The sequence below is a fragment of the Mus musculus genome, chromosome 13, assembly GCF_000001635.26.
Source record: "Mus musculus strain C57BL/6J chromosome 13, GRCm38.p6 C57BL/6J".
NCBI lineage: Eukaryota > Metazoa > Chordata > Mammalia > Rodentia > Muridae > Mus > Mus musculus.
The window spans coordinates 95,729,439-95,742,473 of NC_000079.6; the positions used below are offsets into that span (position 1 = coordinate 95,729,439).

Below are 13,035 nucleotides of genomic sequence, written 5' to 3' on the forward strand. Positions count from 1 at the left end.
TCCCAGCAGGTACTTGTCACTTACTGTTGACGGTACTGATGTTGCTTTGAATTTCTGCCTGGGTCAGCAGCTCCTCATACGCATCTCTCTCTTCCTCTGAAATACAGCTGTTCTGCAAAACAAGATCTTCAATGATCCCCTGGGCCTCAGCTCGATGTTTCCAAAGCAGGAAACTCAAAAGATAAAGGGGCCTCAGCTCCTTTTCACTCCTCAGTAATCGACACAAGCACCCGTGGGATACCTGCTCCATGCAGGGCTCTGCAGGGAGCAACAGGAAGTACAAAGACCAACAGCATGGCTGGCTGATCTGTGGACAAGGCTAAGGGTCTAGCAGGGAACAATTGGAAGGGATCAGTCAATATGGCCATGTTTATAGAGACAAAATGGGGAAATACTAAAAATTTCATTTGAGTCTGTCTAATAACATTAAAAATCAGAGATAACAAATGTGCATCGAAGAGATTACAGTCTAGTTAGAGGAATACAGTCAAACTCATTTGGAAAGAAACATTTAAACCGTGGTAACAACTGAGGCAAACCTGGAGAAGATGCAGAGGAGAGATAAGCAATGGGCTGACGGCAGGTGGGTTTGGTTAAAAGAAAATAAAGTCACCAAGCTTAGTCCGCATGTTTTTATTAGACAGAAGATGGTCTGTGCATTGTAGAGAACACCAACCAAAGGCCAGGCTAAACACTCAGACTTTAGTTTGTTTGTTTGTTTTGTTTTCTTGTACTTTGTTTCATTTTGAGACAGGGAACTCAATCTGTAGACCAGGCTAGTTTTGATTTCATAGAGATCAGCCTGTCTTTCTCTTCTAAGTTCTGGAATTCAAGGTGTGCACCATCATACCCGGCCCTGTCCTTAAGTAGGAAAGTGACAATCAGGACAGGTTTTTAGTGAGGTGATGTTGGTTCTGAATTAAACACGAATTCTTTCACCTTATCTTCGGAGAGGGGTTAGGTTGGAGGATGACAGGAAACCAGAGAGACCCAGGTGGAAGCGGGGCTCCTGGAGTCCTGTGGAGATCTTGGAGGCCAGCCTGTGAGACTGAGAAGCAATGGATTCAAGTTGGTAAGAAAAGGCCGCAGAATCCAGCTCAGAGCAGGAGAGAGGGGGCAATCTAGACAAGGTGGCACTCCCTTCAAACCAGGAGCCAAAGCACAGAACAGTGCGGGGTGGGCAAGTGGAAACAATGATTCTTCCGCTGTGGTTGGTATAAGGCAGGGATGCAGAGTTCAAACTCAGCGGGGGGTGGACAGGATGACATGGGAGGGGCTCACTTAGAGCTATGAGCTCATTCCTTCAGCAAGTGTATGGCTTAATGGAGGAAGAACAGAAAAAAACCAATGTGAGAATTCCAACAGAAGGAGGAAGAAGGAAGAGACTCCAAGGTCAATGCTGAGAACTGTAACATCCAAGACTTCCACCAGGCAGGGAACAGAGCCTCTCTGGGTAGGTGGGCCACTGACATGCTGAAAGCCACCAGGCAGGGAAAGGTCATCAAAGAAGTAATGGAGCTCAGAGCTCAATGAGGGAAGTGTTGATGTGGAATACAAGTTTCAGTGTGGACGAAGTTGTCTACCAAGACGGTCCAGGGATGACCTGAAGCTGCTATCTCTAAGTCTATAACATGATATTCATTCTTTTAGTGTCCATCATGAAAGAATATATTATGTTACTTAATTTAGGGTCTTCTAACTCTTCAATCCCACCCAAATCAAGAAAAACCACAGCCAGTTGATTTACAAATCATCTCGGTCAACATTAGTAACAGCTTTTCGCGTTAGGAACTCATAGCCATATCATTAGTGCATGGATCACCCAGACTTCAACTAAGTACCTTCAGTTTTGCGCTTTCCTCTTTTTTCTTTTTGGCTTCCCACAGTTCTTTCTGGTACTCCTGTGAGAGGCTGTCGTCCACACAAGTTAACACTGCGTTGGGGTTTCTTAGTGTTATAATGGTCTGCTTGGCCACTCCCTTTTCAATAGCCTCATTAATAGCTATGACTGCAGCATGTACTGAAAGGGAAAGAGAAAGGACACTTCTTTTTAATCAGCAAAAGACGTTGACAACATTGATACCCCATGAACTCAAGCAGTCTGTCTTCTTTAGGAAGACAAAGGAAGTAAAAGGTGCGAGGAGAAAGCTCAGTTGGTAAAGTGCTTGCTCGATTCTCGGCATTATGTAAGAAGTCAGACATGGGCCAGGTGCTTGGAACTCCAACCCTGGGGAAGTGGACACAGGTGGGTCCCTGGGGTTAGCTGGCTCAGCTAGCCTAGCCTAATTATCCAGCCTCAGGTCCCAATGAAAGGCCCTGTCACTAATAACAATGTGGACAGCTCCTAAGGCACAACTGGCTTATATATGCAATGCACTCATGTGTGTATGCACATCTATACACAGAACACACCAAGAAAAAAGACCTTGGACAAATCGTGGAGCACCTGCCAATCTCTCTGCAAGCTTGCCTGTCCTCGGTCTTCATCCCAGCATCTGTGAAGTAATTCTCATTTGTTCAGGCAGTGAAATGGACCAGGTGTTAAGCCATGCACTAGGGCACAGAGTCGGCCATTGCTTCCCGAATAGGGCAACACAGCCCAACACAACAAGTGGGTTCTAAAAGATAGCTATAATTTAACTTGGAACATTGAAAGAATCACAGCAGAATATACCCTGCCACAGCAAGTAGAGAAAATGTTTTATGGAGCAAAAATTACATCTGATATCTCTACATTCACATTGCACACATGCAAGTTTAAAGTCCAAAGTCAATTATTCGACTATGTTCAAACAAATACCCTTGAGTGACGCTAAGAACAAAAGTGTCAGCGTTTTTGGTGTTGAGTGTGCTCCTGCAAATGTGGTGAGCATTCCTGAAACTTGCTGGACTTTCTGCAAGAAACATGGCAGTCCCCAGCCTCATGAGGAGACACTGTAGAAGATGGGCAAAGTGGCATCAGATGGCTGTATGGGCAAACTAAGCCTAGTCGGCTCCAACAGGTTAAAACTGTGCTGAGGCTGGAGCCCGTCAGCCCACCTGCAGATCTTAGCGGATGCTACCTAGAAGATATGTAGGTGTTTTAAACTTGGAAGTGATAAAGGAAAGGACCAAGTGACCCAGTTCTAGGCAGATTTTGTTATGAAGACAGTAAAATCATGAAGCTATTTATATTCATTTCATTTGGTCATAGTCAGTTTGGGGGTGGGGGGGCGTGAGTAAACCAGAATCAGAAACATCATCACCACCACCACCACCACCACCACCACCACCACCACCACCACCACCACCACCACCACCATCAACAACAACCACAACAAAACCCAAAAGAAGCAAAACCATTAGGGTTTTAAAAGTATCTTCTAAGTATCCTGTTTTATGTCATTAAAATCAGCAAATGTATTTGGGTAGGTCGCAGGCCAGTGGCAAGCATGGATATGAGGTCAGCTTACGTGCAGCTTCGTCCACAGACAGTTCATTGGCCAGAATGCCACCGATTTTGCTGAAAGCCGGCATCTGGATCCCGTACTTCTCCAGTTCTTTCCTCATGTTACTGATCTCCTCCTCTGAAAGGATAACAGAAAACAAAAATCAAAAGAGGCCCCCCAGAAGTGTAGGCAGGAAGGGGACCCTCTTTCTCAGGAAGGTGGACCCATTTTCAAACAATCTGCTTGCACCTTTTATGCCGTAAACCTGGAGAAAGGGATCCAGGCAGGCACAAGCGAGATAGGCCAGTATGGTGACTATTGCTCTTTGTCACTTTGTCAGACTCTGGAATCACCTGGGGGCTGGGCGTCAGCCTGTGAGAAATGCTCTTGATTACATTAGTCTAGGAGGGAAGACCCACTCACTGTGCACAGCACCATTCTGACAGAGACCCTAAATCGTATAAATAAATGAAGAGAACTGGGCAGCACCATATGCTCACCCATCTCCTCTCTGACTGTGGCCACAATGTGACCACTTTCTTCATTCTCCTGATGCCCTGCCCACACCACCATGGTAGACTGATTGAACCTTGTGCCATGAGCTAAAATAAACCCTTTCTCCTGAGTTACTCTCATCAGGGTATCTTCTCACAGCCTCAGGAAGGAAACCAAGATGGCAGGCTTTCCCTTGTTGGTATAGAGCAGTGGTTCTCCACCTGTGGGTTACAACCCAGTTGAAGGTCAAACTTATCAGATATCCCAGCTATCAAATATTTACATTAAGGTTCATAGCAATAGCGAAATTACAGTTATAAAGTAGCAATGGAAAGGATTTTCTGGTTGGGGGTCAGCCCAGCGTGAAGAACTGTATTATAATGGGTCCTAGCATTAGGAAAGTTGGGAACGGCTGCTCTAGAGGAAGGAGGGAACTAGCAAAATCAAAGGGAAGAGGCATCTGCCTGCTTTCTCATCACTGGATTGCAGAGGAGATGAAGACAGAGAGGACAAAGGAAGTACCTGTGAAATCCACTTTTCCCAGCAAATCCTGGATCTGGGGCGCAATCCCCAGTTTAAACAGATACAAACTGAAAGACAAAATGTAAAGCCATCAGAGACTTTAGTACCCTAAGTAATACAGTATACATACAAGTAAAGAATGCTTTCAATTGAGAAGGTTCTAAGAGAGCTCTCCTAGCCTAAAGAGCTCACAAAGTTCCACAACCCCAGGCAGGCACCACCAGAGCCAATTCTAGGCAATGTCCCAAAGACTGGTGTTCTGCAGTCCAGAACAGGGGGTCTCTCCTGTGACAACACCCCTCCATCATTCATGTGTAAGAAGAATAAAACCACAGCTAGTGAGCTGAAGAGATGGCTCAGTGGAATAGAGCACTGGCTGTTCTAGAGGACCAGGGTTCGATGCCCTGTATCCACTGGGCAGCTTACAATCATCTGTAACTCCAGCCCCAAGGAATATGATGGCCTTCTGGCCTCCAGAATCCCTGTATGCATTTGGTCCACAGAGATATGGAGACAAAACACTCACACGTAAAATTAAAATAACTAAAAGACAACTAATACAAAAGAGCGGGCATTAGATACAATTTCTATGATTCTCATTTGTCTGCAAGAATTTTTGATATTCACCTAAACATCTGTTTCATATATCTGAACCAAAAGACCAATAAAATTATCATGGATGGTATGACATTAAAAAGCCAGCTATGGTGTGCACATATTGCTGAGTAGAAGACACAGACTACATTGTACATGTTTAAAAGTAAATCGCTTAGGTAATTTATGATGGTACCCACTAGCCTACCCATAGCCTGACAAAAGGTGTAGAAGCTGCATGTGAATTCTATCAAAGAGACTTGAGTACGTACTGCCTCCACTCAATTCTGGTCCCAGCCAGTTTCTGTTGCACATTTCTACCAACCTTTCCGACTTTTAATTCAGGGCATCATTCAAAAGAAAGCCCGCTTTCACTTTCTTATTTGTTTGGTAGGTTTAAAATCCATGAAACTTTAATTAGAAGTAAAAAAAAAATTACATCAGAATATACATGTGAAAATGATCTGAGAGTGGTTTTGATGACTTGAACATTTTATTTATTTATTTTTAAATTTATTTAATATTTTATTAGATATTTTCTTTATATACATTTCAAATGCTATCCCGAAAGTTTCCTATACATCCCCCCCTGCCCTGCTCCCCTACCCACCCACTCCCACTTCTTGGCCCTGGCATTCCCTTGTACTAGGACATATAAAGTTTGCAATACCAAGGGGCCTCTCTTCCCAGTGATGGCCGACTAGGCCATCTTCTGCTATATATGCAGCTAGAGATACAAGCTCTGGGGGTACTGGTTAGTTCATATTATTGGACTTGAACATTTTAATATGAATACTCACAACGCTGTATTAGATGAATCTGAGCAGTTTATAAAATCCAATAACTTTCAAATAAAGGAATTAAGATAAAGCATTCTCAAAGGTAATGAAAGTTCTTAAATATATGATTAGTCGACATAAGCAGCTTACACTGGAACTGATTTCTGTGATTATAATTTCCACAAAGTATCTATATCAATATATGCCAGCAGCTAAAAATGAAACATTGGTTAAAATATTACATAGAAAATCACCTCCCATCTAGGGGTGCAGTCAGGTACACCTACAGAACCACCCACCCAGGTGGGTGCAGTCAGGGACAACTACAGAACCAGCTGAACAAAGACTGAGAACAGGAGATTGAAAACTAGCTGAGATAACAGAGTGGGACCCCACCGTGGAAAAAGGAAAGAGAGAGGAGAGGACAGGAATGGATGGAAAGACGAAAGGGAGGGAGGAAGGGGGGGGGGAAGGACAGAAGAGAGGAAGGAAGGAGCTAAGGGAATTATCTTATCATTCAGAATTAAAAATTAAATTTTTCATAAAATTCTGTTTGGTATAGCTTTTCTACTTATCTATACTACAAACTTACATATTTTTCTAGAATATGGACATATATACTTTAACTTAACCAATTCTAAGCATTTAGATGGTCACTAATAATGTATATATATGAGGCTTCACATACACATACATACACACACACACACACACACACACATGTAGACACATATCTCTGTAGATACATATTAAATAAAATTCCAAGATAGAAAAGGTAAACACAGAACAAAATCTTTCAGTACATTTTTGCCAAGCTATGTCTTTAAAAGGCATTGCATGGCTGGGTGTAGTGGCGCTCATCAGTAATTCTATGGTACTCAGAGATGGAAGCAGTTGGATTTCAAGACTGAGGCCACCCTGGCCTACATGTCTGAGGCCAGTTTGAGCTACACAAGGGAGACCATGTCTCAGAAAAATAAAGGATGGAGAAGAATGCATTCATTTGTCCTCTGTGATTAAAGGGTTTTAAAAAAATCATTGTCTGGTTGAGAATGTCGATTCACTGTGAGGAACTTGTTTCGTAAGTATAAAACCCTGGGTTTAATTTCCAGTCCTCAAACAAACAAACAAACAAACTCCCCAGGTTCAAGCCCTAACACTGTGTCATTATCAACAACAGGAGCAGGGGAGAAGGAGAGTGTGGTGGTTTGAATAGGAAAGGCCCCCATAGACTCATGGGTTTGACTGTGTGGCTCATAGGAAGTAACACTATTAGGAGGTGTGGCCTTGTTGGAGGAAGTACCACCGTGGGGACAGAGCTCAAATATGCTCAAGCTACACCCAATGTGGCACACCGTCTCCATCTGCTGCCTTTGCATCAAGATGTAGAACTCTGGGCTTTTCCAGCACCGTGTCTGCCTGCACGCTGCCATGCTTCCTGCCATGAGGATAATGGATGAACCTCTGATCCTGTAAGCCAGCCCCAATGAAATGTTTTCCTTTAGAAGAGTTGTTGTCATGGTGGCTCTGCACAGTAATGAACCCCTAATTAAGAGACAGAAGGGGAGGAAGGGTCTAAGATGCAAGGGAGTGGGAGGGAAAAGGAGGGAGGGGAGGAGAGGGAAGAGAGGAGAGGAAAGGAAGGAGGAGACAGGAAGAAAACATTCCCAATGAGATAGCAATACCTTGTTAAGTCTGCCTGTTTGTCAGTGGTGAGGATTAATTGGCTTTTATAGAGGTACTGCTCATTTAGGGTTTTTCTAGGAAATACTTATTAATGAATGTTTTCATTTTAAGGATTCTGACCTTAAATTATTGACCTTTCTCTCATTTCCTTCTTTTTCCTTCAAACCCATACCAAAGGACAGACAACAAATGGTAGGTAACTCTTAAAATACAGTAATTATTAATTTTGGTGCCAAATTCTGATTTTCATCTTACCAGGAAGAGAACATTCAACTGTGAACATTTTTTCCTCTGTGAAGAGTCATGGATTTGTAATTTGGAGCCAGGAAGGCAGGGCACCTTCGTTAGCTTAAAGTCTACATCTTGAGAGATTATCAAGGACCAAAACCCATTTGCAGTCATTGAAAACTGTAGTGGCAAAGGTTATGCCACACAAGGTCACGAGGAGACCGTGGTGACATTTAGAAAGCCATACTGTTTTATAAAGCATTTCTTATTCACTATTACCTGGGGGAAATGTATGTAGTTCTAAAAGGGAACCCGGGGGCTATAATGTGCTTAGAGAAGAGTGCTTGCCTAGCACACACCAGACCCTGGTTCCCATCCCAGCATTGCAAAAGAAAGGTTACTATATGTGATGGGTTGTATATGCTTGGCCCAACAAGTGACACTATTAGAAGGTGTAGGTGTGTCACTGTGGCATGGGCTTTAAGACCCTCATCCTAGCTGTCTGGAAGCCAGTATTCTGCTAGCAGCCTTCAGATGAAGATATAGAACTCTTAGCTCCTCCTGTGCCATGCCTGCCTGGATGCTTCCATGTTCCTGCCTTGATGATGATGGACTGAACCTCTGATCTGTAAGCCAGCCCCAGTTAAATGTTGTCCTTGTAAGAGTTGCCTTGGTCATGGCATCTGTTCACAGCAGTAAAACCCTAACTAAGGCACTATATAAAAGGGAACTCCTGGGGCTGGCGAGATGGCTCAGTGGTTAAGAGCGCCAACTGCTCTTCCGAAGGTCCGGAGTTCAAATCCCAGCAACCACATGGTGGCTCACAACCATCTGTAACGAGATCTGGTGTCCTCTTGGAGTATCTGAGGACAGCTACAGTGTACTTACATATAATAAATAAATTAATTTAAAAAAAAGGGAACTCCTACAACTGAAATGCCAGTCTCTCACTTCTCCCTGGGGACTTAGAAACCAGGCCCCACAGCTTTAATTAAAAGACAGATAAGCCAATGTTTAAGAAATGAGAAAAGGTAGTGAAAAATTCATCCTGGTATTCTTCCCTCAGAGTACCGATCTCTTCCACCTCCCTCTACAAACTCAAGTCATACCTTCTAAGAAAACTGAAAGGAAGCTAGTGAGAAAAATGGGAAGACATGACAGCAAAGCATAAGCAGGAGATGCTACAGATTATCGGGTAATATGACATTTTATGTCTCACCCAAGTATAGAGCATGCTGTCTCCTTAAGGCATAGTACCAAGTAAATACTGTGTTAGTTTAACTTAATTTCAAAGCTGCATTGTCGTACCAAAACCTGACCTAATTAGTAACACTTACCCTTAATATAGGTCCACCTCTATTTCTATATGGATGTAATACTAAGATGGTCTAATTAATTCTGTGCCTTTATTTTCGTATCTTGCCTTAAAAACTTAGGTAACAAATTTTACTAATTTCTTTCCTACACCAAATTTTCCTTTCTTAATTTTCTCCTTGGTTCTGCTGTGTTAGGTGCCTGAGAAATAAATTCTGGAATCGTGTAAGTCCACTTGAGTCTTCAGTGGCTCATTTGTTTTATTGATGCTGGGACTCTCTCAACTCAAGCCTAACGTTTTCCTCACAGGGCCATTTTTTCTTGAATATCTGATATCTTTTGATTTGGGGCTTTTGTCAGTATTTGGGTCTTGTGGTTCATCCGCTGTGGACGGAGGCATCGGGGACTCTGGGTAGCGAGGGAAAAGATGAAGGTCAGTGTTATCGTCTCCTTCTCTTACTGACATCTGTCTCTCTTGGTGGCAGTTGCTGTTGTGAAACAGATAGGGTCATCTACATGGCTCAGTTTGGTCTTCAGTTCACAGTCACTCAGACAAGGTCTCCCAGGTGACTGAATTACAGGTGTGTGTGCCCGGCTTGGCTCCCCTGCCCGTCTCTGAGCCTTTAGCTGTTTTGGGCACTGACGTTCTTTCCTGCCTTCCATACCATCATTTGTCCCTCTTAGAACAGATCCTGAGGCTCAGCCTGGCCAAGCTGATCACTCCATGCTTTGAACCTCTGCACTGGTCACCCACCTGGAACCAAGGCTCTGATGGCTTCCAGCCAGGCCGTGTCCCCTATTGTTGCTGGATGTAGCCTGCTCCCATCATGTTTCTCAATCCTGTCACATCCATTTCCTCGCGTGTGTTGGGGGGCTGTTTACATCGTTGGCCACTGGTTGACATCTCTGATTTTATTTCAAAAGTATTTTTTTAATTGTCTTATGCAGGTCATGTGCAGGGAACCCCAGCTGCTGTGAATTCACATGTGCGAATAGTATATCTTGTTCATTAACTCATTTAATTGCGACTTTATTGATGTGGCTTTCGCATATTATGCTTTTCTTAAGTTAAAGTTGGTTTAAATATCACAGACATAGCTTTAACTTGGCACAGCGGCACATACGTCGGCAGCCCCAGTGATTCAGGAGGCATGGACTGCGGGACCTTGCGGGTAGAGGGACCTAAGGCTCCAAGTCGGTTCTTGTCCCAAACATAGCTTTGTTGACAGCATGAAAGGAAAGCTTTATGCTAAAGGAATGTGGTGATTTTTCACATTCGTGATAAAGAAAGTAGGTGCAGTCTCTAACATGCCTCTGCCGTGCAGGGAAATAGTAACCCATTTCAGTGAACAAACATCCTGGTTAACTAGGAGTCACCACAAGGTGGTGCTGGGAAATTAGCCTTGCTGAGTGGGAAAGTCTGCTTTTAAATGTAAACCTGAGATTTTTCTCAAATTGGTTTGATGGAGTAGGTAGAAAACTCACTCGCATGTGGGCTCTCAAACATTGCATCCAGAGAATTAAGACTATTGTTTTTAGTTTCCACCTTCTACATTTATCATCACTGGCATTGAAATTTCACATTAGTTTCTAAAAAGATCACTTCTTCCACAGTGGGAGTTTTCTACCCAATCTCTGAGTGACAGGTCTTCCAAGCAGATTAGTACAAAGGCGAAACACCTTTCTGTAAGCCGTATTTGTCCATCATGCTCATGAGAACCAGCCATTGAAAAGCCTCTTTCCCAAGCATTTTAAGTCCAGCTTGGCTGTCCCCTATCTGACATTCATAGGAAACTGAGGCTTAATATTAAAAACGCAAATCCACTGAACAAGTGCTGCTTGCAGCTGGCTCTCCACACTGAACTTGCTGTACACTAATTACTGACTAGCATCTAACATAGCATGCCAGGAGTATTTCAGAGGAAGCTGTGGCATTAATGTTACGAGCACTGCCCAATATCTAAGCATTCTGGGTAGAGTTGGAAGCCTCTTATCCCATGAAAAGGTAAACCACGCTTGTGTTGCTGATGTAGGCCTGTACAGAAGGACCACCCGGAGCTAACTAACTCCCCCTAGCCCATAAGATACTAGTTGTATAAATCGTATCAGCTGAAGACTGGGAAGTGAAAACAGATGTTACAAAACACTATTAGTTTTATTACACTGTGCTATGGACATTTGTAAATCAAAGGGCTGAATTTGTGACGCGGAACAAGGCACCGAGATGAGTTTTTAGTGAATGGCCAGGCTTAAGTAACTTTCCAAGTTTCCTCCAGTTCTCAAATTCCAGCATTTTTTTCCTTTAAATATTTCAAATATAACAGCTCAGAGGCCTACACTGAAGTAAGTACAAGTCTGACACCAGTTTATAAACCCTTGGCCTAAAGCAAAGAGACCCAGAGGTAGTCCTTCCATATGCAAATTAGTTCAGGTAAACTTCCTGAAAAGTTAAAAAGATAAACTCTAAGGGACTTTAAGCTTCAACTAATGGAAAACCATGGAACCATGGTAGGTTTCACAAGATAGTTCACAAGTTCAAAGAGCTTAGCTTTCTGTAAGATCGTCATAGCCACGAAGTAATTCAGACAGGTGGGGCAAGAAGTATGGCATTCAGACCAAGTGGAGAGTTTTGAACAAGGAGTTGTTTGAAAGCTACAGAGAGGAACAAATGCCTTTCTCACTTCAGTCTCCATACATCCCTTCCAAGATCTGAGGAGGATTCTAGTCTGGCTTTAAGGCCTCCCCAGAGAGCTTATTTGTAAATTCAAATGTACACTGCAAGAATTACAATCAACCTGGTATTTTAGAGGAACATTTAGTAAATCAGTTTCTTTGGGAGAAAGAGGCCTCTAAGAGAAGGGAATGCTAAATCACTGAAGGTTATACATTCATGCCTGGGCAATGTGTCTAACACACCTCCATTGGTGGGTCCAGGTAGCCAGGAAGCGGTGGGAAGAGCTGGGGCAAGGAGCCCTCTACAAAGCAGGCAGTAGATTTAGAACAACTGGTCAACCAGAAGTGGGCCTGCCACTACCTTCCTCACAAATTCAAGCCCTACAACTCTCTACTCCAGCCACGCTACAGCTGCTGCAGCCAGGATAACACATTGCTTCTAACTCTGCAATGAGAGCAATCTGCACCCATTAAACAGTGGATGCCAGTTAAGCATTGGTACCGCATTTGAACACTGGAGAGCTGAACACAACTACAGAAACTCCAGTGCTGTAGTACTGCTTACACTCAGGGGAGACCCATAGGTTTCCACTGCAGCAGACTTGTGATGGCCTATTAAATGGCACAGTAAGAAAAGTGGCATCTAGCACCCTTACGATGCTAAAACTAGAATAACCAATAGTCGTGAGTGACCCTGAAGGGATTTCTTGAACAGTAGTTGATTCCATATCTTAAAGCAGCAACCAGGGGGAACAGAACAAGGACATCTGGTTGTATCCACAATACAAGGATTCTTCAAAGAAGCCAAGGGCAGTGCTACAGAGGCAAAGGGGCTGCCATGACTAATCAACCTCCAACTGTCTAGTCTGTGCAGAAGGTATTAGACAGGCAGGGTGGTGCACAAATGTAGTCCCAGTACTCACAAGGTAAAGGGCTGTGAGTTTAAGTTCAGCGTGGGAGACACAGAGAGAGCATACTATGAACAAACAGGAAAATAATCATCCTGGTTCAGTCTTAAGCACAGAGTTTAAAGCAATCAACAGAGTATACCGCACAGTGTACAAAAGGGAAGTCCTTAGAGATAAACTGTTTATGCATAATTCTTTGTTTCACTTTTGCAAAGGGAGGGTTATTAAAGCCAAGGTACTTTGTTCTTTCTCTGTTTATGGAGCGTAGGTAGGTCCGTGTTTTTAAACTACATGTACAACAGGAAATAATAACAGGTCAGAAACTCTGAACTAGCCAAAAAGTCTCCCCAAAGCAAAGGGAGTGTCCCAAGGTAAGGATGGACTGTAGAAGGCAGGTTATGAGAGAAG

The 13,035-nt window shown here is 43.3% G+C and overlaps 1 protein-coding gene across 2 annotated transcripts in view; it reads right to left on the reverse strand.

The window, feature by feature from the left end:
• Nucleotides 1–13,035, reverse strand: part of Iqgap2 (IQ motif containing GTPase activating protein 2) — a 265,104-nt gene that overhangs the window by 102,262 nt on the left and 149,807 nt on the right. For both annotated transcript variants that reach the window (XM_011244681.3, NM_027711.1), the window contains exons 6-9: nucleotides 4,446–4,513; nucleotides 3,453–3,566; nucleotides 1,842–2,020; nucleotides 25–112 (exon numbers count right to left, since the gene is read on the reverse strand). In XM_011244681.3, the coding sequence (XP_011242983.1) occupies nucleotides 25–112; nucleotides 1,842–2,020; nucleotides 3,453–3,566; nucleotides 4,446–4,513 (449 nt within the window). The remainder of the gene's footprint in view (nucleotides 1–24; nucleotides 113–1,841; nucleotides 2,021–3,452; nucleotides 3,567–4,445; nucleotides 4,514–13,035) is intronic.